The sequence below is a fragment of the Leptodactylus fuscus genome, chromosome 1 (genome assembly GCF_031893055.1).
Source record: "Leptodactylus fuscus isolate aLepFus1 chromosome 1, aLepFus1.hap2, whole genome shotgun sequence".
NCBI lineage: Eukaryota > Metazoa > Chordata > Amphibia > Anura > Leptodactylidae > Leptodactylus > Leptodactylus fuscus.
In genome coordinates, this window is record NC_134265.1 from 144,242,502 (window position 1) to 144,268,849 (window position 26,348).

General features: G+C 41.0%; 1 protein-coding gene across 1 annotated transcript in view; it reads left to right on the plus strand.

The window, feature by feature from the left end:
• Positions 1–234: 234 nt before the first annotated feature.
• AGTPBP1 (ATP/GTP binding carboxypeptidase 1) overlaps positions 235–26,348 on the plus strand; it is a 136,955-nt gene continuing 110,841 nt past the window's right edge. Inside the window, exons 1-2 of the mRNA XM_075278003.1 lie at positions 235–390; positions 9,956–10,023. Coding sequence (XP_075134104.1) covers positions 382–390; positions 9,956–10,023 — 77 coding nt within the window. The 5' untranslated portion in view covers positions 235–381. The remainder of the gene's footprint in view (positions 391–9,955; positions 10,024–26,348) is intronic.

A 26,348-nucleotide genomic window follows, 5' to 3' on the forward strand; every position in this document is an offset into this window, starting at 1 on the left:
TAGCACCAATACGTTACCCTGCAGACAGCTCTCCAGCACACTCTGCTATGACCACAGTTTGGCTCCTCCCATCCCTGCTCTGATGCCCGTAGATTACCAAGCCACGCCCAAAACATGCACTGGGCACGCCCAAGGCGAGTAACTCCGCCCTACTTGGCACCGGCACACTTGTCCAGGCATAGTAGCTGATGAGAAGAGCGGCTCCACCCTATGTGCGGTAGGTGTACGGGTCCTCGTCACGCCCAGTTTTCTATCATCGGATCCTAGCAGACGCGACCTGTCGCTCCTCCTCCGGTTCCTTCTGTTGCTACCGAGGTGTGTGCCCGTCTTGCTGCCTGGGGAAGTGACAGACTGGGCGTAGGAGCGGCGGCCGGGAGTCCCATGTGTCAGGTGATGTGAGGCCTGGGTGATGAGCGTGATGTCCCTGGCCGTGTGTGTGCTGCGGCAGTGGCTGCAGGGGGGAGGAGGGCTGCAGTTGCCGCACCTGCTGTACTGTGTGTGCTGGAGAGGGGGTGACGGGCACAGGCGCCGTGTGTTGTCATGGAGACACGATGCGTCCTGTGTCATTAGTGCTATGGCAGCTGCGCTGCGGCCTCTGTCAGCGCTACAGGCGAGCTGTCTAGTTAGGTGGCTGCTATGTGGGGTAATAAGGGTGGACTGGCAGAGACTGATGTCATACTGTACAGTAAGTGACTGAGGTCTGGCTCATCCGATCATCACAGTGTTGCCCTGTGCTAGTTACTGGAAAGCCTGAAGGAGCACAAGGTAGAATTGAGAAGTATGGATTCCCCTGTGGGGTCAGCAGTGACCTCATATGTGGAGAGACCAATGGTGATGGATGTTCTTAGGTCCCAGCATGGATCTGTCCATGTGTATGGATCAGTCTATATATACAGCATGGAGCAGTCTATATATACTTCACTATTTATATTGTTTACTATACATCATTGTATACAGAGTTTATTATGCTTCAATATTTATATTATTATACTTCATTATTTCCCTATTTTATATACATAGTTGTTTATAGATTTTATTATGCTTCATAATTTATATTATACTTCATTATTTTGCTATATTTTATACATCATTATATACTTCCTATTTATATTATTCTGCTTAATATTTAGATTGTTTACTATATTTACTAGACCCATGTGTTCATCCTTTTATTATAAAAGGGGCTGCTGGACAGAATTGAGTAGTGCCATTAATACATCACAGAGATGTCTGTTACGTGCCAAATTTGTTAAGGTGATTTTCCTATCTGAAAACCCCTTAAGGCCGGGGCCCCATGGGACGGAAATGCCATGATTTGCCTGCGGCGTAATCGCTGTGGGAAAAAATGCAGTGTTTTACAGTAAGGGCCCATGCCCACTTTGTGGTAAAAACTGCGGACACTCCATGATTTCTAAAACCAGTGCGGTTTTGGACATGGCAGCATGTTAGTTATACCTACGGAAACACCGGCAGCTTACCCATAATTGTGACAGAAAGTTTGCAGAGGAAAACTGCAAACTTTCTGTCTAAAGCGCTGCGGGAAGAACCGCGATGCGTTACTGCCGCGGGTTTTCCCGCAGAGCTTTTTGGCTGCAGGATGTTCTGTGGGGCCTTAGCTGAAGGTTAAGGTGTCACCTATGGAAATGCATCTAAAAATGTTGTGCTAAAAAAAAAAAATCACAGAAATTATTTTTTTTTCTGCTGCATTTTCATTGTGTTTTTCTTCCCCTGATAAAAAGAGAAAAATATTCCACAGCTAAATTGAGCATGCCGCGTTGTTCAGACATTTTTCCACGACCCTTTTTGTTTTCTGCAACGTGTGGGTGAAGTTGACCAGAATCTTATTCATGCTGCCGGTGCTGTAAAACACAGCAATTTTTTCTGCTGTTTCCGCATCAACCAAAAATTCTGCGTTTCTGTAACCTGGCACCTTAGCCGAAGGCAGAAGCCATATGTTGCGGCAACACTTTTTTTTTTTTTATTGACCCAAAGCCAAGTGTGGCTTGAAAAGAAACAGGAAATATAAAGGGAGTTCTACTTATTTTTTCTGCAAAATTCATCCCTGGCTTTGGCTCAAACAAAGTGAACAAAATCTGCAACAAAAATCAAAAGTTTTTCTGGAACATGTGACCTCAGCCCAAATATGGTCATATACATTAGATAGTTTTCAGACAGAATGGGATGACAGTAAAAAATGTTATAGCCCACAGCAGTGTTGTCTGCAAACAAATATCCAGTATGGTGGAAATTTTCAGGAAAATGGGACAACTTTGGGTGTATCATTTGCTAATTTGTGCAGAGCTAATTTTTTTTTTTAAGTTGAACCTCCTGATCCTGCAGTTCTGTTGATTCATATGACTGATCCCAATATCGAACAGTTGGCTGCACCACAGGCCTGTTTTCATCCAATGTGTATGGCCAGCTTATGGCCTCATGTAATTAACTAGTGAGCCATGTGTCCAGCATTATCAGCAGAAAGTGGGGATATACCACCTTTCTTATGCTTGGTTTACATCTGTGTTGGCATTCTGTGTGGGAGAGTCCGCATGGGACCCCCCAAATGGAATACCGAACGCAACTGCAAGCAGTGTGCAGTGAAAGAACACAGACCCCATAGACTATAACGGGGTCCGTGTGCTTGCCACGCGCTGTCCGCATGATCCCTGTGGAGATCTGGCAGCAAGCACACGGACCCCATTATAGTCTATGGGGTCCGTGTGCTTTCTATGGCACACCGCTTGCAGTTGCATTTGGTATTCCGTTCGGTGGGGTCCTCATACGAATACAAATGCTGATGTGAATGAGGCGTTAGTTTTCCTTTCCTTTGTGCTTTTACCTTTTCTTTGTGCTTATTGCATACATATTTTAATAAACATCACTTTTCAGATTTGTGAACAATCCTGTTCTAGATATATCATTCTTTGTGCCGCTCAGCAAGACAATCAGTCTTATGATGGGAAACTCACACACAAGGGTCTTGCACACAAAGGACAAGGAGGAGGAAGAGGATTCAGAAATGCCAGTGTTAGTGTGATTTATGATGTCCACAGCCAGAAATACCTGGAACCTTTAGAAGAAAAGTGTCATTGAAAATTGGAGATGATATTATACTAAAAACTGGTCAAGAGGATATTGGGATGTTTTCTAGTTGGTGCACCCTCTATCAGGGGGGTAGTGACAGTCTGTGTGAATCTCCACACGCATCCACCCCACATGGATTGTAGGTGTGGCTGGGTGCTATATCCTCATTGTTCACCTGAACTGTTTCCATCATATATCTGAATTTTTCATAGAGCCATGTTTTATTTGGTATAGGGTATGTGTGGCCTTTTTTTTTTCTGTCCGTATTTTTGTAAAAAAGCATACTTGCCTCAGCGGTTCCCCACTGCTTCCATTCTGGTGTTGCCTGCTTCCCCACTGTCTCTACTTTCAGCTGCAGTGGATTGGTAAGATCAGCCAGTTTGACTTTTTTCTTTTATTATTTTTGTACACCATATTGAGCTGGGTAATGCGGCGTTCACACTTGCACCTTGACCTGCCCGCTGTGATTCCACCTAATCTCTGGAAAAAACTGCTTGGGGACAGCTTGCTGGCAGTCAATTTAAAAACCCATTTATTTCAATGGGTTTTTAAAGCAAACCGCCAGTGTCCGTATGCATCCTCTCCGCCGTGAAACCGCTTTTTTTGCATGGACACAAAGTCCTGCATGTCCTACTTTGTGTCTATGCAAAAAAAGCGTTTTCATGGGGGGAGAGGCTGCATACGGACACCGGCAGTTTGCTTTAAAGGGATTCTATCACTAGAATACCCTTTTTAAACTAAATACACGTAGGAATACCTTTATTATTCTGATCCGCGCTGCCAGCGTCCCCGGTGCTGCTTGAAACCTCTCCAGCACAGGCCTCTGTCTTCTTGCTTGCCTCCTGTCTTTTCTCTTGCGCTCCTCTTCTATTCGTCTGTACATGTCCGTCTGCTATTTTCCTGTGGCCGGATGGGAAATAAATGTTTTTTTTTAAATGATCGCTGGCAAGCCGTCCCCAAGCAGCTTTTCCAGGGATTTAGGCAGAATCATGGCGGCCAGGTACAAGGCGCAAGTGTGAACGCCGCATTATTGACAAACATCATACCATCGTATATGATTATGGGTGACACAATGGCAACTTAACTATTATGTTGACAGTATCCATAGCTACGACGTAGGCCATAGCATGAGAACAGTATATGTGAAAGGGATGTAAATGAGTGCAAGGATAGCGCTGCCTCATCCCATAATAGTAATCTATCTAATACAAAATCTGAAAACCTCAGGCATTATATAGGTATATGTAAAGGGGTTTCCAGTTCAATGCAAATATAATTTTATTATAGGATGAAACATTTGTATAGTTTTCTAGTTAAATCTTTCTGCTTAAGTTTTATTTTTTGAACTTTGCCTTTTTTTCAGTAAATGGATCTTATGTGTTTACATCTAGAGGCTCTGCGGTTTTCTTCTATTTTTTGCTTTGTATAGCACTTGTTCAGATGTAGCAGAGTTGATCCGCTTTTCTGCAATTGGTTAAACTGTTACAGCATGATAGAAATGTATTTCTGGTGGCATTGCATTGGATTTTGTTGTCTTCTGTGATGGGACATCATGCTACTGAAGTTTAACCAATTTCAAGTTCGGGTTAACTCTGCTACATCCGTATATCTAAAGTTGGAATGCATCTGAGAGAAAAATCCAGCTGTGATATTGCCGACTGACCATTGGTGGGATCGTTTGTAGGAACCAATCTGACCAGGAGGCTGGTTTAGGAGAATAAATACCCTCTTTCCAATGAGTTTGCACACAATGAGAAATGACCTGTCAAATTCATCCAGTCATGCCATACACACTCCACCAAAGCTGAGATTTTCTGACAGGATGGATCAGTGTTCTGGCAGACAAGTCTACCATGGGCTTGTAAGCAGTTATGCAAGGCAATCTGTACTGCAGTGCCCCTCATGTATAGGCTGGAGTCACACACTTCAGGAAGAACTTCATTAGAAAAACTCTAGTAAGTGAATCCCCATGAAAGTAAATATGCAACAACTATTCATGTAATAAATTAAACCTTATCAATAATTTTATAACATACTATATACTCGAGTATAAGCCGAATTTTTCAGCACAGCTTTCGTGCTGAAAAAGCCCCCCTTGGCTCATACTCGAGTCAAGCAAAATTAAATATTATTTTTTTTGAGGGGGGGTGGGGTCTATGACCAGCCGTAATAGTAATGTATAGAATCTCCCATAAAATATTGGAAAAAAAGCTTTAAATGAAATATAATAAAAAAAAAATAAAGTGAATAAAAGTTCTAAATCCCTCCTTTCCCTAGAATACATATCAAAGTAGAAAATGACTGTGAAACACATACACATGAGGTATCCATGTGTCTGAAAGTGCCCAGTATACTGAATATAGGGGATCTGCAGTGCTCCTGTTCTGTTGGGAAGGAGTTAATAGGAGCACTGCAGATACCCTACATTCAGCCAGGCTGAATTCCAAGTGGTGGAAAAAAACTCAGTCCTCAAGCTCAGGGAAGGGGCAGACAGAAAACCAAAACACCCCCTGCCCTTCCCCAGCACCCAGCAACTACTGCACCCAAAAACTCCGACCATTTTAATTTTTGAAATTTTCCAGTAGTTGCTGCATTTCCCCCCCTCGGCTTATACGGCTTTTTGTGGTAAAATTAGGGGCCTCGGCTTATATTTGGGTCAGCTTATACTCGAGTATGTACGGTAATTTAAAAATAATTTGTGTTGGAGTTGGGAACGTTTATCTGTCTCTAACCAAAGTTGTTCTAGACTCTGACTCCATGACCCAGGTTTTCATGCCATGTTTCTGATGTACAAGGTGATTTCTGCCAGAAAATGTGTCATCATTTGAGTGAGATTTCAATTCTGGTGCACAGGACCTCCCATGATGTGCAAGAATTATTAAGAGAACAGACACTGTTAATAATTCAGTCAGAAATGTTGTCATTGCTCACAATGTTCAGCCCACCGCATCATGCTATGTCTAGTGTATTCCTTTAGCACATCTAATAATAATAATAATAACACATTTTATTTATAAACATATTCCAACATATTCCACAGCACTTTAAAAATTTGTGGGGTTAAAGTACAGACAAAAAGATACATTACAGAGAAATAGTCACTTCACACAATGGGACTGAGGGCCCTGCTCACAAGAGCCTACAATCTATGAAGTAGAGGGGGTGACACAAGAGGTAGCAGGGGCGACATTTCTTATACGGTGATCCAGACATTTTTGTGACAAAAAAAATGCTTTAATGTGTTGATGGTGCCTGGACATATAAGGGTTCATTCACATGGAGGAAAATGGTGAGGAATTTGGTGTGGAATTTTCCACGCTGAAAAATAGCCTCCCATTGATTTCAATGGGTTCTGCTAGCTTTTTTTTTTTCCTTTAGCAGAATTTTCAAGGCGAGAGTGAATGAGAGCAACAATAAGGGCCTGGTAAGGAAAGGGCGTATTCTGGAGATATTTTTGAGGTGGTGACTTCAGCGTGCGAGTGATTCGATATGGGGGGTGAAGGAAAGGTCTGCCTAGGAGTTATGGTAAGGCCAGAAACTGCAATGTACATATCAGGGACAGATGATTTGGTGGAAACAACAGATGGTGCTAGCCCCTTCCTCATGGCATCAGGAAGGGGCTAGCAATGCCCTGAAACCGGTAGCCTATGGATTATAACCAGTCTACTCCATCAGTTACTTTGTAACTTTTTATGATGAAGCAAATAAAAGCTATATTTTATATTTACTCCTGAATCATTATGGAACCTTCCTGGTAGACTCTGGATTTTATCTCCTCCTGTAATGTGCCTTACATATTAAGCTGACAGATCTGCTTTAGACGACTTTCTGCACAATTTTCGTTTAACTAGTTTCACAATAAAATGTACCGTAAACAGTTCAGTCAAGGACATTCAACATTGGATTATCCTCTGCATCTGTTCTAATTCTGTGCTTATGACCTTGCAGTTCATCTAAACCCAAAAATCTCTGTAAAGATGCGTACTAATATCCATTGATGTATGGGGTGGGTAGCAAACATTCTGGAAGATGTGTTGTTTAAGATTTAATACATTGAAACCTGATGTCCTGTTAAGTTGCTTATATAAAGCCACCAAATTTTGCAAGAATATATGTTAGTCATTTCCCTGTCTCACACCTATACCTATTAAGACTAAGCCTAGTTTCATAGAAGGCCAGTTTAGCAAATACGAGGGGAGTTCAATATATTCTTGGTATATGCATGAAGGAAAAACCCAAAAATACTGAATAAATTAGATTTTTCAATGTACTCCCCTATAATCTCAATACACTTGTTTGATCTGGAAATTAACTTTTCAATACGCTGTAAAAAATAATTTTCCTCTTTGTCCAAAAAATCATTACAAAATCGCCCCGATGCCAAGAATACATTGAACTCCCCTCGTATGTTCACCTTCAGAGTTTCCTTCGCAGAATCTGTGAAAAATACATGCAGGACTTTTTTGTTTGCCAAAATGATAGATGCTTGAATGAAAGCCTAATGAACACAATTGTAGACTGTGGGGTCTTTTGTTCTCTATTGTTGTCCATTATTACCTGTTCTGTCTTTCTGCTTTCTGCCAGGTGAACAAAGGGAGGATATAGTGCACTTGGCTGAATCTTATCTTATCTAAAAACCTTGCAACAAAGCAACAGTGCAAACTTAACAGACTTAACAGTGGATAATAGATTGGCAGACATTTATCACTAGGGGGAATTTTAAAGTCAGTTTTGCTGGAGTCTGCATTGGCATAATTTGTGCCAAATGTATCAAATGTTGCACAACGTTTGTTAAATTACGGTAGATGCCTCTATATATTGGTGGATTTTTTTTTTTAAATAAATAATAATAATAAAGAAAGTTCACTACTAAGCTGTTCACACAGAGGTTCTCCTGAACTCTGGGGAATTGGATAAATCAGTTGATATTCTTTTAGCCTGGGCGTTTTGTGACACAGAGAAGCTTAATAATATATTTATTTTTAGTTACTTTTATATGCATAATAGTGAAGGGGAATGGGGACTCGACTTTTCACATTTTTATTTATATATATTTTTAGCAATTTTTATCTATATTTTTACGCTCCCTCGAGGGGAATTGAACCAGTAATCATTAGATCACTTCTACAATAGACTAAAATACTACCGTATTGCATCCTATACTAAAATTCTTGTATAACTACTAAAGCCTGGTATATGCATGCCACAAGTGTTATATACTACAGCAGGTTCAGAAGCCTTGAGGAGGATCCCGGTTGCCATTGCTATGAAATGGCTCATGTAATATTGAAACGTACTGGCTGTTTCAGAAGTGGGGGTTAAAAGTATTGGAAACTGACACATCTGACCATGACTCTTTAGGGGTTAAGTGCCTGCCATCAGAGACTCTATGCGGTATCTCAGTCAACACTGACTACAATGTTATACTATACAGCTTTGCTTTCATGTACAGTATGAGACTTAGAAGCATGGTATGCCTTGGTTACATGCTGTGTCAATTTGCAAGGTCTATTTTCTTGGCAAGTTAAATGAACTAGATTCTGCTAATGTGTCGTGTACTCAGAATTATTATTCTATGCCCTTACCATGTGACATAATCTGTTTTGTAATCTGCTTGTTCTGTTCTGGATTTTGTTATCTTTAGGGATCATGGATCTTTTCATTGAGGCCTTATTTACGCATCAGTGTTTTGGTCAGCGATTTTGAACCAAACCAGGAGTTGCGCTACAAAGAGATAAGCAATGATTGGAACATTTGTGTCTGTTCTTTTTCAACCCACTTCTGGCTTTGGCACGTAATCCCTGATGCAAAACACTGACATGTGAAAAAGGCCTAAGAGATGTACATATGGCACCAAGTCTTGGATAATTGGACACAAGACAAGTGACCGTGTCCCATTTGTCAACTTGGCATCCTGATAATTTTAAACATTTTAAGCGATATGGGTAAGGGAAAACCTTTTTCACTCTCTTGTAGCTTAAAGAGGACCTTTCATCAGATTGGGCACAGGCAGTTCCATATACTGCTGGAAAGCCGACAGTGCTTGAGAGCAGGTGACAACTCTCCGGTGTCTGCTTGTTCACAGCGCAGGCTGAGAGTCATCTCCGGACACTTGCAGGCGGGGCCGCCGCAGCCCTGACTGCGAACGAGTGCAAGGCCCTGGCCTGCCAGTGTCCAGCGATGATTCTCAGCCTGTGCTGTGAACAAGCAGACACCGGGGATCCCTGACTGCATCCCGCGATCGACCCATACGTCTTTCGCGATCGACGTATTGGACACCCCTGGTCTATGGGATCCGTGGGTAACTGCCTTGTAAGCGGGTTAGCTTTCCGTTTTTTGAGTCCCCAATCAGACCGAAAGAAAGACGAATGCTAGTGTGAATCTAGCGTCATTAAGCAAAGTTTAACTTAACATTAAAGCCCTGATCACATGGCGGAACCTGCCCCAAAATCAGAAGTAGATTCCACCCTGATTTTGCCTCCTCCTGTTTTCAATGGGAGCAGAGATTGGAGGAGGATGCTGAAAAAGTAAGCATCCTGCTTGAACTTGTGGATTCTGCAGCTTGAGGCTCCTTGCTCAATAGACCCATTCATCTAGGTGTCAGAAAGCTACAACAAAGTGCTGAGTCTCCGCGGGACAATGAAAAGGAATCCAAGGTGCATGTCCACCTCAAGTTCCTTTTCATTTTCCGACATCTAAACAGTCCATTAATGTGCTGTCAAAGTTAAACTTTGCAACGTTTGTACAGTAAAGTAGGGAACATACAGTATGATGACCTCATTGTTGGTTACATCGCAAAATCATACTAGCGGTGTATCAAAAACATGCCAAATTATGTTCTATAAATTCCCTTTTTAATCTTTATTCTCTGCAGGGATTGAAATGGTGGAATGAAAATAAGGACTTCAAAATGAATAAAGTGAAAGTGCCTACAGAAAAATGGTAAGTGCAGTCTGAAAATGTGCGCTTGGGTAATTGGGGTCAGTCATTTCTTTCCACGCTATAATGAATCTGAACTGTGAATGCTAAGATATAAAATACTGAGATGGAGATGAATGCCTCCTTGATACTGGTCAATGAAAGAAGACATTAGACATCAGTAAAGACTGTTATGATAGTAGCTGATGGCGGCCTAAAGGTTTTCATTAGTTGATCATGACCAAAAAGTAGGAAAAAGTGGTAGAAGAATTTAGAAAACGACTGAAGCAGTATAACGTTTAGAGCAGAGAGGATTTTTGACTAGTTAAAACCAGAAGGTTAGGTTCACATTTCTGCAGTGTAGTCTGTTGTTCTGATCCCTCATAGGATTGGCGTGAAAGACTTTCTCCTTGGTTCCAAATATAAACAAATAAGACTGAACAAAGCTTCCATCTTGTTTTTAACATGAAAGTCAATGATAACAAATGCAGACAGTGTGCACTGTCATTTTATTACTTTTCAGTCCGTTGTTTTGATCCTGTGACAGATTAGAGTGGTGGACTAAATAGCAGAACTGTGAACTTATCCTTAGGTACAGTTGCATCGGTATTAGTTTTTTTGACTCTTCAAATTACTACAACTGTACAAAATTGATGCAGAGATGTGTCAGTTGTCATCAATTTTTTCCATCAGTTTTTACCAAAGTGATGCACAGGAAGTTAGTACTGAACCCCCAAACTTTGTTCCTCTTCTCATCTGGTCCCAATGTCAGCTAAAACCAGGTTGTCTCCAGGACTGTGCTAAGTCAAAACTTTGCAGCTCACTGAGTTACGTGGTTTTCATAATTTGTTTCTACGAGATGTATGGAAATAAAATAAGTCAGTGAGCTGCACTTTTTTACAGAAATCCCTATGAAGATGGAAGAAAAAGAAGAGATGTATATAATTTTTTAATGCTGCTACCTTTTTGTTGTTGCACCCTCGTATTACTAGTGTATGACTACGACTGCTAAATCTGGCTGCTTATGAAAAATTGGGGTCAGGGGACACTCGTCCACCTGAGGGAGAGTGTGTGCCTACATAGGCAGTACGGAGACTTACAAGTCATTCCTGCTCCACTAGGGATTATGGGTAAAAAAAATATGCAAATCTATTCTCCTGGATGGAATTAGGAGAACAGAGTGCACTCTGTACACCACCCTATAGAGGGCAGCCTCCTTAACATCATGAACGACTCAGTTATAAAGTCTTTTTAATCATGATGTGGATTTAATTGGCAAATCAGTATTTTCTGTCCCAAAAGGAACAGATTCCCAGCTATGGACAGCGCTGTTTCGGCCTATTGGGCCATCCTCAGCATAGCGTAGGGATACTGATTTGGCAGAGTGAGAGACTATAGACCAGGGTCAGGGGACACTCGTCCACCTCAGGGAGAGTGTTTGCCTACATAGGCAGTACGGAGACTTACAAGTCATTCCTGCAGCGCTGTCCATAGCTGGGAATCTGTTCCTTTTGGGACAGAAATACTGATTTGGCAATTAAATCCACATCATGATTAAAAGACTTTATAACTGAGTCGTTCATGATGTTAAGGATGCTGCCCTCTATAGGGTGGCGTACAGAGTGCACTCTGTTCTCCTAATTCCATCCAGGAGAATAGATTTGCATATTTTTTACCTATGAAAAATTGGTGGAGCTCAAGTAATTTTTTCACATATTTAAAAAACAAAACAAACAAATAGAAACACATGGTGTTTCCCCATTTTTTAGACCCATCCAGATAAAATAAAGCAGCGCCAGCCTAGTATTATAAGAGTGGAAAGGCTCACTGTTGAATTACATTCACTGCCTAATAATACCAGCCTGTGGTCACCCTAGTACCCAACCATCACTAGATAGTCAGGGTATTGGATCATACTTGGCTCTTCATAGCACCCTTGATATGTGGGTCCTGGGATAATACTATGGGGAGTGAATGTTAGCCTTTTTTAACTCGTTAAAATTATGTCTGCCTTCGTAATAGATTCTGTCAATCAGACAGCAGCTATCACGAAAGTGATAATAAAGTATTAAAATAACCACGTAGAAATTTTTTTTATTGAAATAAAACCTAACTTCACAACCCCCTCTTGGGTTTATTAGAAAAATACTGAAAAAAAGTAACCAAATGATCCTATCGAATCTGAAAAACAAATACACAAAACCTGGAGATGAGGCAAAATTATTAGTAGGTATTACTAATTTTGCATCTGAGAGGTCCCATGTAAGCTAAACTATGTAGGAGTTACTGCTTTGGCTGTGTGACAGGAGTTACTTAGTACTTGTTGAAATTAGGACAGTGACCTACTGACATTGTGACCGGGAATAAAGTGATCACATTAAAGTGCTAAGGATAGGGGTGGGATGCAGCAGTGAGCAGTCTGATTATGGCTGTAGGCCGAATTATTAGGATACTTGTAGCTCCATACAATGTAAACAGACACGATGTTGGACAGAAAAGTGGTACAGGTACTGTTATTCGGTCCACTACCATCCAGTGTAATAAGTGATATGATGTATGCCAGAATGAATCTCATAGAAAATAATAAGATCTGTTCGGGCATTAGTTTACCTTTACACATTTTTTCAATTTTCGTTATTCAACTCCTCGCCTTCCAAAACCCATAACTTTATTTTTCTATTCCCAGAGCCATATGAGGACTTAAAAGAATCCTATCATTCAAACTCAATTTTTTCTCGTTGACAGGTCGGAATAGCCTTAAGAAAGGGTATTCTTCTCCTACATTTAATTGTCTTTTCCACGCCGCTGTTCACTTGAAATCCTGTTTTTTGTCGGTATGCAAATGAGTTCTCTTGCAGCACTGGGAGCGGGCCACAGCGCTCAACAGCACTGGGGGTGTCTCCAATGCTGCGAGAGAACTCTCTCCAGCGCCGCCTCCATTTTCTTCAGCAACAACCTCTTCACCCGTATTCTTTCGGTGCAGGCTCCAGACTTTTAGGCCTAGGGCAAAGTCGACTGCCCATATCCGCCGGCGACAAGAAAATGGCCGCTTACACAGTATTGTAGCTGGGTTATGAGGAATCTTATCAAGTAGCACCCATATAATGCATCTTTAAGTGCAATGCAAAGTGACTTGCATTATAGGTTTTGAACATGCAGCCTGTCAATTTTTGCTGTGGGTTTTACCCTCGAATTTCAAACTTTTAAGGGCAAAGGTTGAAAGCCATGGGGCTACTCAGAGATATGGAGATAAGTTTGCAGTAGAACATGTAGGAGACTTCCTTTAAGTGATCGGCTGCACATTACAAAGACATTGCTGAGCATATGCGGAGAAAAAAATTACTGCAGTAAATCCACGTGGATCACCTATAGGTTTCTTTTCAGTTCCCTCACTGTTTTCATCCTTTGCATTGCAAAGCTTGAAATCCATGGGTAAAACCAACAAAAATATTTATACGCTGTGGTTTTATTATACAGAAGGTGTATGGGATTTGTTTAAATCCCATTTATTATACAGCAACTGTAAATCCCTGTAGACTAGCCGACAGCGAATTTGTGTATCTAGCATGCCACAATTTTGTTCAGTAGAAGGGTATGGAAGAACAGGAACTGATTTAATTCATCTGGAGCCAAGTGTAAGAAATTGTGCAATATGATGTATGCACTAGGAGTTGAAATACCTGCTTGGATGTAAGTACAAGTTGATGGATGGAAGAAAACTCTTCATAAGTTCAGTGACTGCTAGCTTGTTGGGTGAGGTGAAGAAAGAGGAAGAATAGCAGAGAAAGGGAATTGTTCAGTCTTCTTCAGGAAAAGCAGCAGCTAGTAAGAAGCTTACATCATTGTCTCAGGTACTACAGAAGTGACTGAACTTCATCTGTCGCAATTCCAGATTTTGGACTACGATACCGACACTTATAGTAGAGTGTCATGATTTCTCAATATCATAGTGATATTTCTTGTAACTCTTCTGCAGCCGCACATTTCCTTTCACATCAATGGGAAGGTGCATCTGAACACTTCTTGGCTAAATTTGAGAGTGTTAACACACTGTAATGCGCTAAGTTATGTGTACGCTCTCCATGTTTACATAGGATAAGTTACTTTTAAGGGCGGCAGCACCAAAATAATTGACTACTTTAAATGCTATGTGGCTCACATTAACTCTATTGTTTCCTTCAAATAATGGTTATATTGGGGTCAATGTAAGCACATTAACTCCAATGTTCTTCAATGCTGGATAGCTAGCCTGTAAACAATAGTGCTATATTGCTTTTATTTCAAGAGGTCATTGTAATAGGTGCCTGGGGCTACTGCTGGTTGTACAGTCAGGTACCCATAGGTACTCGTTCCTGACTAATTCTGTTTCCTACCCCTGATGGATCTTTCACAAGACCTGGCACATTGCTTGTGACACTTGCGTTCCCCTCCCTTCATGTAGCGGGTTCCTTCCACTGCTCGTGAGGACATTGGTGGCAGTGGAGAAAGGAAGAAGGTGTGTTCCTCCTGTAGTGTAGCCAGCACCACACTGAACAGAGAACATGGTTGGTGCACTGCATCAGCATCCCGTTGAGGCTAGCTGCGTGGAAGTTTACACGGCGGAAACCATTTTCTGCTGTGTGAACATTCCCTTATATATTTATAGTAATCATAATAAATTATCTCTCATGGTAAAGGCAATGTCTACTGAGGTAATTCATAGTGTCCTGTCGATCAAACAGTCAAAGCCTGTCCACTAGTTTGTTGAAGAATACAGGAAGTGAAAAGAATAGATGGCAGTCAAACTGGTGAGAGAGGGAGATGTGAAAATCCCTTTAAAGAATTGCCATAGGAAAAGTAAGGCTGCAGTCTGTTCTGATCTGCATACGAGTGTTTAAGAAAGAGGGCTGTGAGTTAGGAAATTTACATATTCTGGATTGTGATTCTTAAAGCAGATGGTCAGATCTAGGGTTGAGCGATCGTGTTCAGAAAAGATCGGATTCCGATCGGCGATCGAGAAAATTTCACGATCGACATCGAAATTCCGAACACGATCTTTTTATGTGGGATTGAGATCGGTGATCTTTTCCCACAATGCATTGCTTAGCCTTCACACTGAGTATACGCTGTATACTCAGTGTGAAGGCTCTGCTGCAGTTCCATAGGAATGAATGGAAGCAGCCGGCATACAGCCTTAACCCCCTGCGCGCGGCTGCCTCCATTCATTGGAATGGGAGGCTAAACTAAACATCTCTAGCAGCTACTTACCTTTAGAGATGGCTGCTCCGGTGCCCTCCTTCTTCTTGCCTCGTTGCCCCGCCTCCCAGGTTAGTGTTTAAAGCGCTAGGTAGGCGGGGTTTGTGGCTTAGGAGAGTGTGGGCGGGTACAGGGCGGGGAGACGCCCACACTCTCCTAACCTGGCAGGGAGCAGCATGGAGCGGCAGCGAAGCAAAGAAGAAGGAAGGCACTGGACCAGCCATCTCTGGAGGTAAGTGGACACCAGGGGGGACTAAGTAGCCAGAGGATTAAAAAAAAATCCTCTGGCTACTTTAGTGATTCACTACACAGCGTGGATTCTAACAATTGTTAGATTCCATGCTGTATAGTGAATAGGATTGCTTTTAAAATCCGATCTCCGATTAATTAAAAAATCCCATTGACTTGCATTGGGATTGGAATTGGGATCGAGATCGGGTTCGAATGAAAAATGATCGGAAATCAGATTTTAAAATCGATCCTGAAAAGTCAAGATCGGCTCAACCCTAGTCAGATCATATTCCTCTGAGACTTCTTCAACCATCTAGTCTAGGTTTGTATATAGAAGCTGACAGTTCAGTACACGTGCAGCAAAAAGTGTGTACATTCTAAAGGAATTGACTATAGAGGATGTAGCTGTATGGATAGTCTGTATTAATGCATCCACAGTGCATGAGATCTTTGTTCATGGACAGCAAATACATTTAAATCATTAGACACTTTTTTTGGTCTACTGACATACTGAGAAGTTTGCTCTCAGGGATTTATAAGGATTAGATGTAGAAAGAATGAAGGTAATATTAACTCCAAAAATAAAAGGAATTGTCTGTCTTTCATGGTAAACTCTATGGCCCATTGTATATAAATTTCTAGTGCTTTCTTTTGCTGTTTTATTCCTGTTTGAGGGGTGTAAATATTGGCTTATTTAATTGCTGACTGATGTGTACAGAATAGATGCAAAGGAATGTAATGTATGTGGAGGCATTTGTCTGTGTGCAGCTTATCTGTACTGTACATGTGATAAATATGATGCCTTGCCAAGGTCACCTAGCCCTCCCTCCTTATGTATTCAGTTTTGTTCGTATTAATTATCCCTAAACTGAGATGGATTGTCCACTTTGGATCAAGGTTTTATAAGCCTCAGTTTATGTGTGAGACACATTCCAATAGATAAAAACTTGAAAATGTTCATAATAATAGCATGTCTTGTCATGTAACTGTTGATGGAACAATACAGTTGTTGAACCCAGATCTAATATTGAGGATAGGCCATCAGTATTAGAAACCAAATATTCCCTTTAATGAAATATGAATTGAATTATTTTATTTGAATGTTTATGGAATGCAAGATGTTAAGAGGGTGTTCTCTAGAGATGAGCGAGTAGTATTAGTTTGAGTAGGTATTCGATCGAATACTACGGTATTCAAAATACTCGTACTCTGACGAATACCACGCGGTAAACACAGTAAAAATTCAATTCCCCTCCCACTCTCCCTCGCGCTTTTTTTTACACCAATAACTATGCAGGGGAGGTGGGACAGGAACAACGTAGGCATTGGAAAAAAAACGCATACAGTCATTGGCTGGCTAAATCAGCAGCAGCAATAATAATAATCCTGGGACTTGGGCGTATTAGATGCCCCCAGACATACTTCCCCTGCTGTCCCAGTTGCATTCCAGAGGTGTTTGCATCATTTCCTGAGGTGTCATCGTGGATTTGGCGTCTACAGTTTGTCGAATTTTGGTTTCCCTCAAACGAGTATGTTTCTCCCATAGACTATAATGGGATTCGATATTCAAATGAATAGTCAAATATTTAGACTCTACTTGAATCGAATGTCAGATTTTCGAATATTTCACTACTCGCTCATCTCTAGTGTTCACACTTTCGCCGCTGTTCACCCTTTGTGATTCCACCGAAAAGCTAGGAAAAACAGCTTGGGGATGGCTTTTATACAGTCAGTTAAAAAAACCCAAAAAACATTCATTTCAATAGTTCTTTAAAGCAAACCGCCAATGTCCGTATGCAGCCTTTCTGCCAACTGTTTTTTTTTTTTTTTTGCACAGACTCAGAGTTGAACATGCAGGAGTTTGTGTCCCTGCAAAAAAAAAAAAAAAAAAAAATTGTTTCACTTCGGAGACGCTTCATACGGACACCAGAGGTTTGCTTTAAAAAAAAATTATTGAAATAAATGGGTTTTTTTTTAAACTGACCGTATGCAAGCCATCCCCAAGCTGTTTTTCCTGGCTTTTTGGCACGATCTTAAAGGGCAGATAGCGGCAATAGTGTGAACACCCCCTAATTCAATAAATATTTTAATAATTTTTATTTTGTGACTAGGTTTCACCAGTGCACTCAACACCCTTTGTTAAATTGGTTGAGTAGCTTAATATTTGTTGATTATTAATACATCTATCAATACCGAGTAAACGATGTAGCAGCATCAGCCATACCAAATATATTTCAAGGGTCTGTCATCATTACGCAATTTTTTTCTCCCTTGTAAGGTGTTACAATCAGGTTTTAATAGTGAAACAACAGGAGTTAACTTGTAATATTAGAATTTTCTGTAGATTCTTTATTGTTAAAATGGTTGATTCACAAAGAAAACCCTGTTCAGTGACTTTGTGTCCTCATAGACTAAAGTCCCAAGCAGTGACCCTTCACATTAAGATCCATATACCCTCAGAACCCCTTTAATACGATCAGTGAGGCACAGAACGTTTTCACATCCATCTCGTCTCTTTAACATCTATATGCCCTCTAATGAACATAACCATATTTAAATTTGTAGGTAATTTAAAACTTAAACATTTTTGTAAATATCAGTAATTGAAATAATTTGCCAAGATTTCTGTAACCTTCTTATTGGTGACAGTCTTCTATCTTGTTTGGTTGCCAGTGGATATGACCATGAATTCAGGAACTTTCTATGTTCTGGAACGTGTTAGAAACCCAGCCATGATTTCCAAGTGGTGGCCAGTTATCTTCTCATGCAAGTAGAGTCCCTGCCTGAAAACCTGTTCACAATAAGGATATCATGACTGGGTTTCTGACTAGTCACAGACTATAGAAAGTTCCCACATTCATGGTCATATACATTGGCCACTGATCAAGACAAAAGACTGTTACCACTGAGATACTTAGAGAAAATCTTAAAAATGCTGCAAAATTTTCATTCACTTATATTTTCAAAAATGTTTAACTTTTAATTGTTTTCAAACTTAAATATGGCTGTTCTGATGTGAATAGCCCTTTAATACTACTGGTCAGGCAAAGATCTACCCCCTAGTTGCAATTGCAAACATTAGCATTAAATATCTGTATTAAAATGTAAAAAAAAATAATAATAAAACTGGCGCATTTAGGAATTTATCTGTTAAAGAGGACCTTTTACCATCTGGGGCACATTCGGTGTAATACATCGCTAGAAAGCCGACCGTGCGCTGAATTCAGTGAAGAGCTATCAGTGCCGGTACCGTAGCTCTTCACTGTCTTCCTCACAGCAGCGTCTATAGCGCTGTACTGTGAGAGCAGTGAGGAACACCTCCCTCCCCTCCTGATAGTACTTGTGCATAGACGGGGACGGGGGCGTTCCTCACTGCTCAGCGTCATCGCTGGACAGTAAGGAATGCCCCCTCTAACAGTACAGCGCAATAGATGCTACTGTGAGGAAAGATGTTCCTGACTGACTGTCAGAAACACCCTTCTGTCAGTGAAGAGCTACGGTACACTCGGGGCACAGAACGAAAGAGCTGATAGAACGCTGAATTCGCCGCATGTGCCCCAGGTGGTGAAAGGTCCTCTTTAAATTTTAGATTTTTTGTTTTGTTTTGTTTTGTTCCCACAATTGCTGAAATTTGCTTCAGATATTTGAAAGCTGTACCAAATTTCACTATCTGTTTCTATAATGGCACTGTTATGGTACATGCTATTTTTAATGACCTGTGCAACCTTTATGTGAAAAGTAAAGTTCCCATGTTTCACAGGAAGTTTGTGCTAGTGTTTCATTTCACTGAATTCTTTCAAGTATACAAATATGTGATTTAGATTTGAAGGAAAATGCAGACTGCCTGTACGGAGAGCTCGGAGTATGGAAATGTAAGTTTAATAAATATACAATAATGCAAAGAAGTTTGATATATTTTCAGAATTTCTGCATACATTTGCCTAAATTCTGACCAGGACCAAATTGGCTTCTGTTCTTAAATGGTTGATCCAGGCTTTATAATGGATGACCTATCAAACAACCTTGGCCCTGCCAATCGGCCTTCTTTGCAACATCCAGGTAAGGGGGCGTTCACACTACTGTCAGTGTGAAACGCCCGACATGTAGGTTTTTTCTGTCCGCTTGAAAAGTCGGACATCTTTACAAGCGGACAGTGAAGGAAGGGCACGGAGTGCAAAAGAACGCACCCGATCGCCATTTAAATGAATGACAAGTGTCACGGACACAGCTAGTGTCCGCTCCTAATGTCCGTGCCAGATTTTGAACGGACACTAGGAGCGGACACTACCTGTCAGACACTGACGGTAGTGTGAACGCCCCCTAAGCGCTGCAGCTTCTTCAGTACTTACCAAGAACATCGCCTTACATTTGTGCTGCAGATGTGCTTTGTGTCTGATCTTAGCCCATTTACTTGAATCGAACAGAGCTGTGATGAGCCATGTGTATGAAGAATGTGGCATCAAATGGCCTGTCAAATGGAAGTGGCGCTCAGGGAGCGCATGGGTTCAAGGAGTTGTACCTCATGAATCTTAAGGATAGGTCATCAATTTAAAAGTCCTGGAGCACCCTTTAAAGGGAGTCTGTCACAAGAAACCAGCCCTGCATATATAGATAAGCCAAATTAACAGTATTTCCATTTGTGAATAGGCACCAATATATTTTCTTTTTAGTAAATCTGCAAATGAGCTCCTTGGAGCAACCTCTTTGGAGCATTGATCCTAAGAGCTCATTTACATATTGACAAAACAGGCAGTACTTCAGCAAGAAATACACCTATTCACAAAGGGAAAACTGTGTAATTCAGATTACCCTAACCTATCTCACTGTGGGGATGGGTTGTTATGCTGAGTTGTGGTAACAGACTACCTTTAAAGAGAAAATCATTCTTGGGGCGGGTTCACACCTGCGCCTGGTTTCGCTTTGCAGATTTTCGTCTTCTGCCCGAGAAACAGGACAGAAGACGGAAACTTAACCAGACACAAAGTTGGACATGCAGGACTTTGTGTTGGTAAAAAAAAAAATCAGTTTTGCTTACGGGCAGACACTGACTGCCGGGTTTCTGTCTCCTGTCCAGTTTCTCGGGCAGAAGACGGAAACCCAAAAAGCGGAGACCGGGCGCAGGTTTGAACCCACCCTTACAGATGAAATAAATACCAATTTTGATTTTTTTTTTTTTTTTTTTTTTTTTTTTATTGTTTACACAAGAACATTTGTAAGCTCACTTACTTTACTATTCATAATAAGGCCTGGGTTCACATCTGCATTCGGGATTCCATTCAGGGAGTCTGCTTGGGGACCCCTCAAACAGAAACCTATACGCATAGAATAGCGGTTACCTGGGAAAACATGTGGACCCCATAGACTATAATGGGGTCTGTGTGGTTTCATTCGGTTTTCGCACCAAACATGCGGAGAAAAAAGTGACACTTGCAGGACTTTTCTTTCCACATGTTTCATTCGGAAACCACATGGATCCCATTATAGTCTATAGGGTTCGCGTATTTCCCTATGCAAATAGGTTTCTGTTCAAGGGAATCCCAAAAGCAGTTGTGAATAGGGCTTAAGAGGGATGCTTTCCATCCTGTATAGAGGATACCAGTAGAAATCCAATTCCAGATTGTACATAACTAGGAAAAAAAAACAAACAGTTTGACCATGAAGACCAAGGTTTTTTTCTGCTTGGCTAGAGGCATATTACCCAGAATGGTATTTTGGCACTGTTCATCTGTTGTCAGTTTGACATAATGGACTAAACAAGACAATGACAATGTGCATAAAGGAAATTCACACTTGTTTTCTTGAAACTGTTTTGACATTAATCCTCTGGTGACTTGTACATCTAAGATAATTCTGTCATGCATGGTACTTTTTGGCAGCGATTCTGTATCTAGGTTTAGGAAAAATGGATGTGATCATTTATAATGGTTGCTACTGGCCAAGCAGATGTTTGCTCTTTGCGTCACACAGAAGCAGGAGTTCCCCTTGTTAGTGTCTGCAGCGATGGGATCCAAGCCATTGTTTATATATTAGCAATGCACAAGAAAAAGAGCCTGTTTAATGGAGGATAAATCCACCTGTCATGATGCTCTGGAGACTGGACATGTGCTGGTTTGTTATACATTGCTTTTTAAATTAACTGGCACAAGCCCTTAAAGGCTTTAGAGTCTCTTACAAAGAATCTTAAGGAGAGATGGTAAGATAAACCCTCTTAAGTGGACTCTGTAACAATGTGATCCATGGCATTTTTGGAATCTTTATTACAATAGGGATATTTAGGTTTGGGTGGATATTGAATAATAGTTTAATCTACCTCATTCCAGAGATACCCCATAGAATCAAAGTATTTTTCTGGGTTAAAGCAGAACTAAACTTTAGGATGTAAGAGCTGTCCCAGCACATGATGCGGGTGTGGCTGTCAGGGGCTGACTCGCTGTATTCACTCAATCTTGCACATAATAATAATACATTTTATTTATATAGTGCCAACATAATCCGCAGCACTTTAGGATTCAAGTACAGACAAAAAGATACATTACAGAGTAAGGCCGGTGCCCCATAGGTTGGAAACGCCAAGGGAAAAATTGCGGCATTTTACAGTAACTGCAAAGTGGATGGTATTCATGCGAATCCCATGTCCACTTTCCGTTTTTGGAAGTCGCAGCATGTCAATTATATCAACGGAATTGCCGGCGACTTTCCCATAGATATATAATTGTAACAGAAAGTCTGCAGAGGAAAATTCTGCAAAGCGCTGCGGTAAGAATCGCGATGCATTCCCGCTGCAGTTTTTCCCGCAGCGTTTTAGCACTGCAGATCATCCCATGGGTCTTTAGACAAATAGTCACTTCACACAATGGGAGTGAGGGCCCTGCTCGCAAGAGCTTACAATCTATGAGGTAGAGGGGGTGACACAAGAGGTAGCAGGGGTGGGAGTGAGATGTTCTGATAATAGAGGATGTTCGTCTTAGGTCATTGAGGGAACGGAGAGCATGGGTTGGGCAGTAGACAGATGAGGGAGGAAATATAGGGACGTGCAGTATTATGGAGAGCCTTGTGGATGAGGGTGATAAGTTTATATTTTATTCTATAATGAATAGGCAGCCAATGTAGTGACTGGCACAGACCAGAGGCATCGCTGTAGCGTCTAGACTGATAGATGAGCCTGGCCGCTGCATTCAGAATAGATTGTAGAGGGGAGAGCTTAGTAAGGGAAAGGCTGACTAGTAAGGAGTTACAGTAGTCAAGGCAAGAATGAATCGGGGGGACAATAAGGGTCCTTAAAGGGCGGATTGTAGAAATTTTTTTTGAGGTGAAGATGAAATGAGCGTGCAAGTGATTAGGTATGGATATGGGGAAGTGAAGGAAATGTCTGAGTCAAACATAAACTTGAGGCAATGGGCATACTGCCTGAGAGTTAGGCTGAGTTCACACTGAGTTATTTGGTCAGGAATCCTCCTCAAAATCAGCCTCCAAAAAAGACTCCTAATAGAGTTCTATTAGCTTTTTTTGGAGGCTGATTTTGAGGCGGATTCTTGACCAAATAACTCAGTGTGAACTCAGCCTTATGGCAAGCCCTTCACTCAAGCTGCAAATTGAGTGTGACGCTAGGTTCACACCTGCGTTCTGGTCTCCGTTCTGTGCTTTCCGTCTTCTGCATGCCAGAAGACGGAAAGCACAGACCGGGTCCGGCCGTGAGCGGCGGTGAGCGTTTTATGCTCTCCGCCGCGAAACCGGGTTTTTTAATCCGGACACAGTCGGACATGCAGTACTCTGTGTCCGGATTAAAAAACCCGGTTTCGCGGCGGAGATCATAAAACACTCACCGCCGCTCACGGCCGGACAGCTTTCTCACCCATTCAAATGAATGGGTGAGAGACTCCTGCATTTTTCCGTCTCCTGCTCTGTTTTATGCAGGACACGGAAACCTGCAGAACGGACACCTGGGCGCAGATTTGAACGAGCCCTAAGTTGCACCCCAACACAATCCATGCACACTAAATACACGCTGCCATCTCTGCTGACTTTCGACTCCTCAGAAACTGCTCTAACATATACATGCGTCTCTCCAACATCCCCAACAGTCAGATACAAACACACCTCAAAAAGGTAATGGGCTCATAGAGGTTCACAAAGTAACCTTAAATTTAACAATTTAAAGCCCAAAGGGCTCAGTGCTATATGTACAAGAAATGATAGCCAAGACACAGCATGCAAACCGCTTTCAAAGTAAATGGTATGAAAAGAGAATGAGATACAGTCAAGATGTGTATGGACCCTATTGTGTAAAGACTATAAAGAGAAGGTACATAACAGGTCCCTATGAATGGAAATTTAATGTCACCTAAGCACTAAAAGTTAGTGTTTTTTTTTAGGTATTAATAAAACTAAACCAAAACCACGTGACCAAAACTGTGCAAGTGTGAATTAAAATATATAACTAGTCAGTGAACCGTATCCCTTAAACAAAGGAGCTGCGCAAAATTACATAACTTCCCAATATAGATGAATGAGACCCCCATGTTTTACATACACAATCAGACATTTGGTACATCCAAGGCCCACCGATCCGCCCAGACTGTGCCCTCGTCTCTTTACTTAGTATATTTTGTTGTTATAGCTTCCTTGGGACAAGATCGCTGGAGCTGTCTGGTATGTATATAAATAAAAACTACATCTTGTGCTGCTGCCAAAAAAAAAATGCCAATTTTCAAATGTAAAATTTTTTTTTTAAGGACATTAAAACATAAACTATATAAATTTAGTATCGCGCCAGCCCAAAGGATATAAGAAACATGTCATTTATACCATACAATGACTGCCATAAAAGCCAAACCCTAGGACTGGGTTTACATCTGCATTGGAGTCTCTGTAGGTATGCTCATGTGAACCTAACATAAATTTGCTATTGACACATGGAAGACAGTAATAGTTTCCCTGTTTGCATTATTATTATTACATATCATTTGCTTCCATTACTGCAAAGTTCATACTCCATGGCTAAAAATACTCCACAAAGATAAGAGGAGTATTGTTACTCTTCAGGAGTAAAATGTAATGCGACCTCTGCTCTTACTGAACCTCAGTACAACATGGCCTGTTATTGGTGGATGCCCACTGGAAACACTAGCTAGGAGCCAGACACTTGTTGGTGATAAATGTGCTATCTGGAGTGTGTGCAATGTTGTCAGCGTTTACATTTCAGGTGTCAGTCTTTGGTTTCATAACCGAGATTACTAGCGGTGTCCGAAGCCAATGCCTCTATTATAGCCTATGTTTGACAACCATGGGCTCATGCCCTGAACAGCACAGATTTGTCTTTCCCTTTCAGCACGATCTAGCTTGTAGTAATCATTTTGACTCCAAGACCATATTCAGTAACATTGACTTTACTCTCTGCGATACCTAAATATGGTATTGGCTAATTTTAGTTCCTAAAACTACATTTTTATCCCAGATGTTCTGTTTTCTTAATTGTTATGATAATATTCTCCTGGGAATACTGATTTTAATAACTGAACTGTAGACTGTTTTTATTTAATAAAATCAGTATATAAGACTCACTTGTTTGTTTAAGAATATTTTCAGAACTTTCTTACTTACAGGATTAATACAGGGCTGGCCATCTGTATCGGATTGGTTTGGGGTTCAACTAACAATACCCTTGCTAGAGTTCGCAGGCTACATTGGAACTAGTACAGCCCCAAACACTATGAAGTGGCCATGAATGGTACTGCAAGCTCAGTCCAGTTCGGTTAAATGGGACTGTGCTTTCACTACTTTGCCCAGTTCCTTTTGGAAAACTGATCAGTAGGGATGACAGAAGTCATAACCACACTTATCTGATATTGAATAGTTTTCCCAGGGGTTGGTCATTAATAGAGATGAGAAAATCGAAGTGCTGAAGTGGAATTCGATCCGAATTTCAGGAAATATTCAATTCCCATCGAATATGGATTTCTTCACGCTTCATGGTAACAAATTGCATTTTTTTCTATAATGGCTGCTGCACATGTTAGGACATGGGGCAAGGAAGTCTGGAAGCGTGGGATCACCCACAATGGCATGTGTCTGCATAGGCTGACTTCCTCTATAGACTCCAATAAATGTGTATTGCAGTCTGTAGTGCTGAACCAGCGATCAGTGCATCATCGACTGGTTCAGATGCCCTAGTGGGAAACCACTAAAAACCACTGCAAGGCGCCATGTTCTACACCACTATACAGGCTCTCTGCAGTCAGAAAATAACAGTTTTGTTTTTTTTGTTTTTTTAACATGAATGAAAAGTAGCAAGGTCCAGCACGAACGATCAGCCATCCATGTATCATAAAACGTGGCTTTTATTTCACATATAAAAACTTCATGTGCAGCAGTAGGGGTTACAAGAGCCTACATGTTTCGGGGTTGCCCCCTTACTCATGGCATATGGATGCATAGCAAGCTGCAGTCTTTTATACAATAAAAGAAACACAACTAAAAACAAAGCCCCTTCCGTCTGCACAGAGACAGAAACTGATCAATTAAGCATCAAGTGTGGTGCTGGAGAAACAGAGGAAAAGAAGACATAATACGGAGCAATCATTTTAGAATGGTACATTGAAGTGTAGCGGATCAGGAAAAAATAAAAAATAAAAATAAATATATATACATATATATAAGCATGAAGAGCATAAAAAGTATGTGTGTGTGTGTATATATATATATATATATATATATATATATATATATATATATATATATACACAGTCCTATGAAAAAGTTTGGGCACCCCTATTAATCTTAATCATTTTTAGTTCTAAATATTTTGGTGTTTGCAACAGCCATTTCAGTTTGATATATCTAATAACTGATGGACACAGTAATATTTCAGGATTGAAATGAGGTTT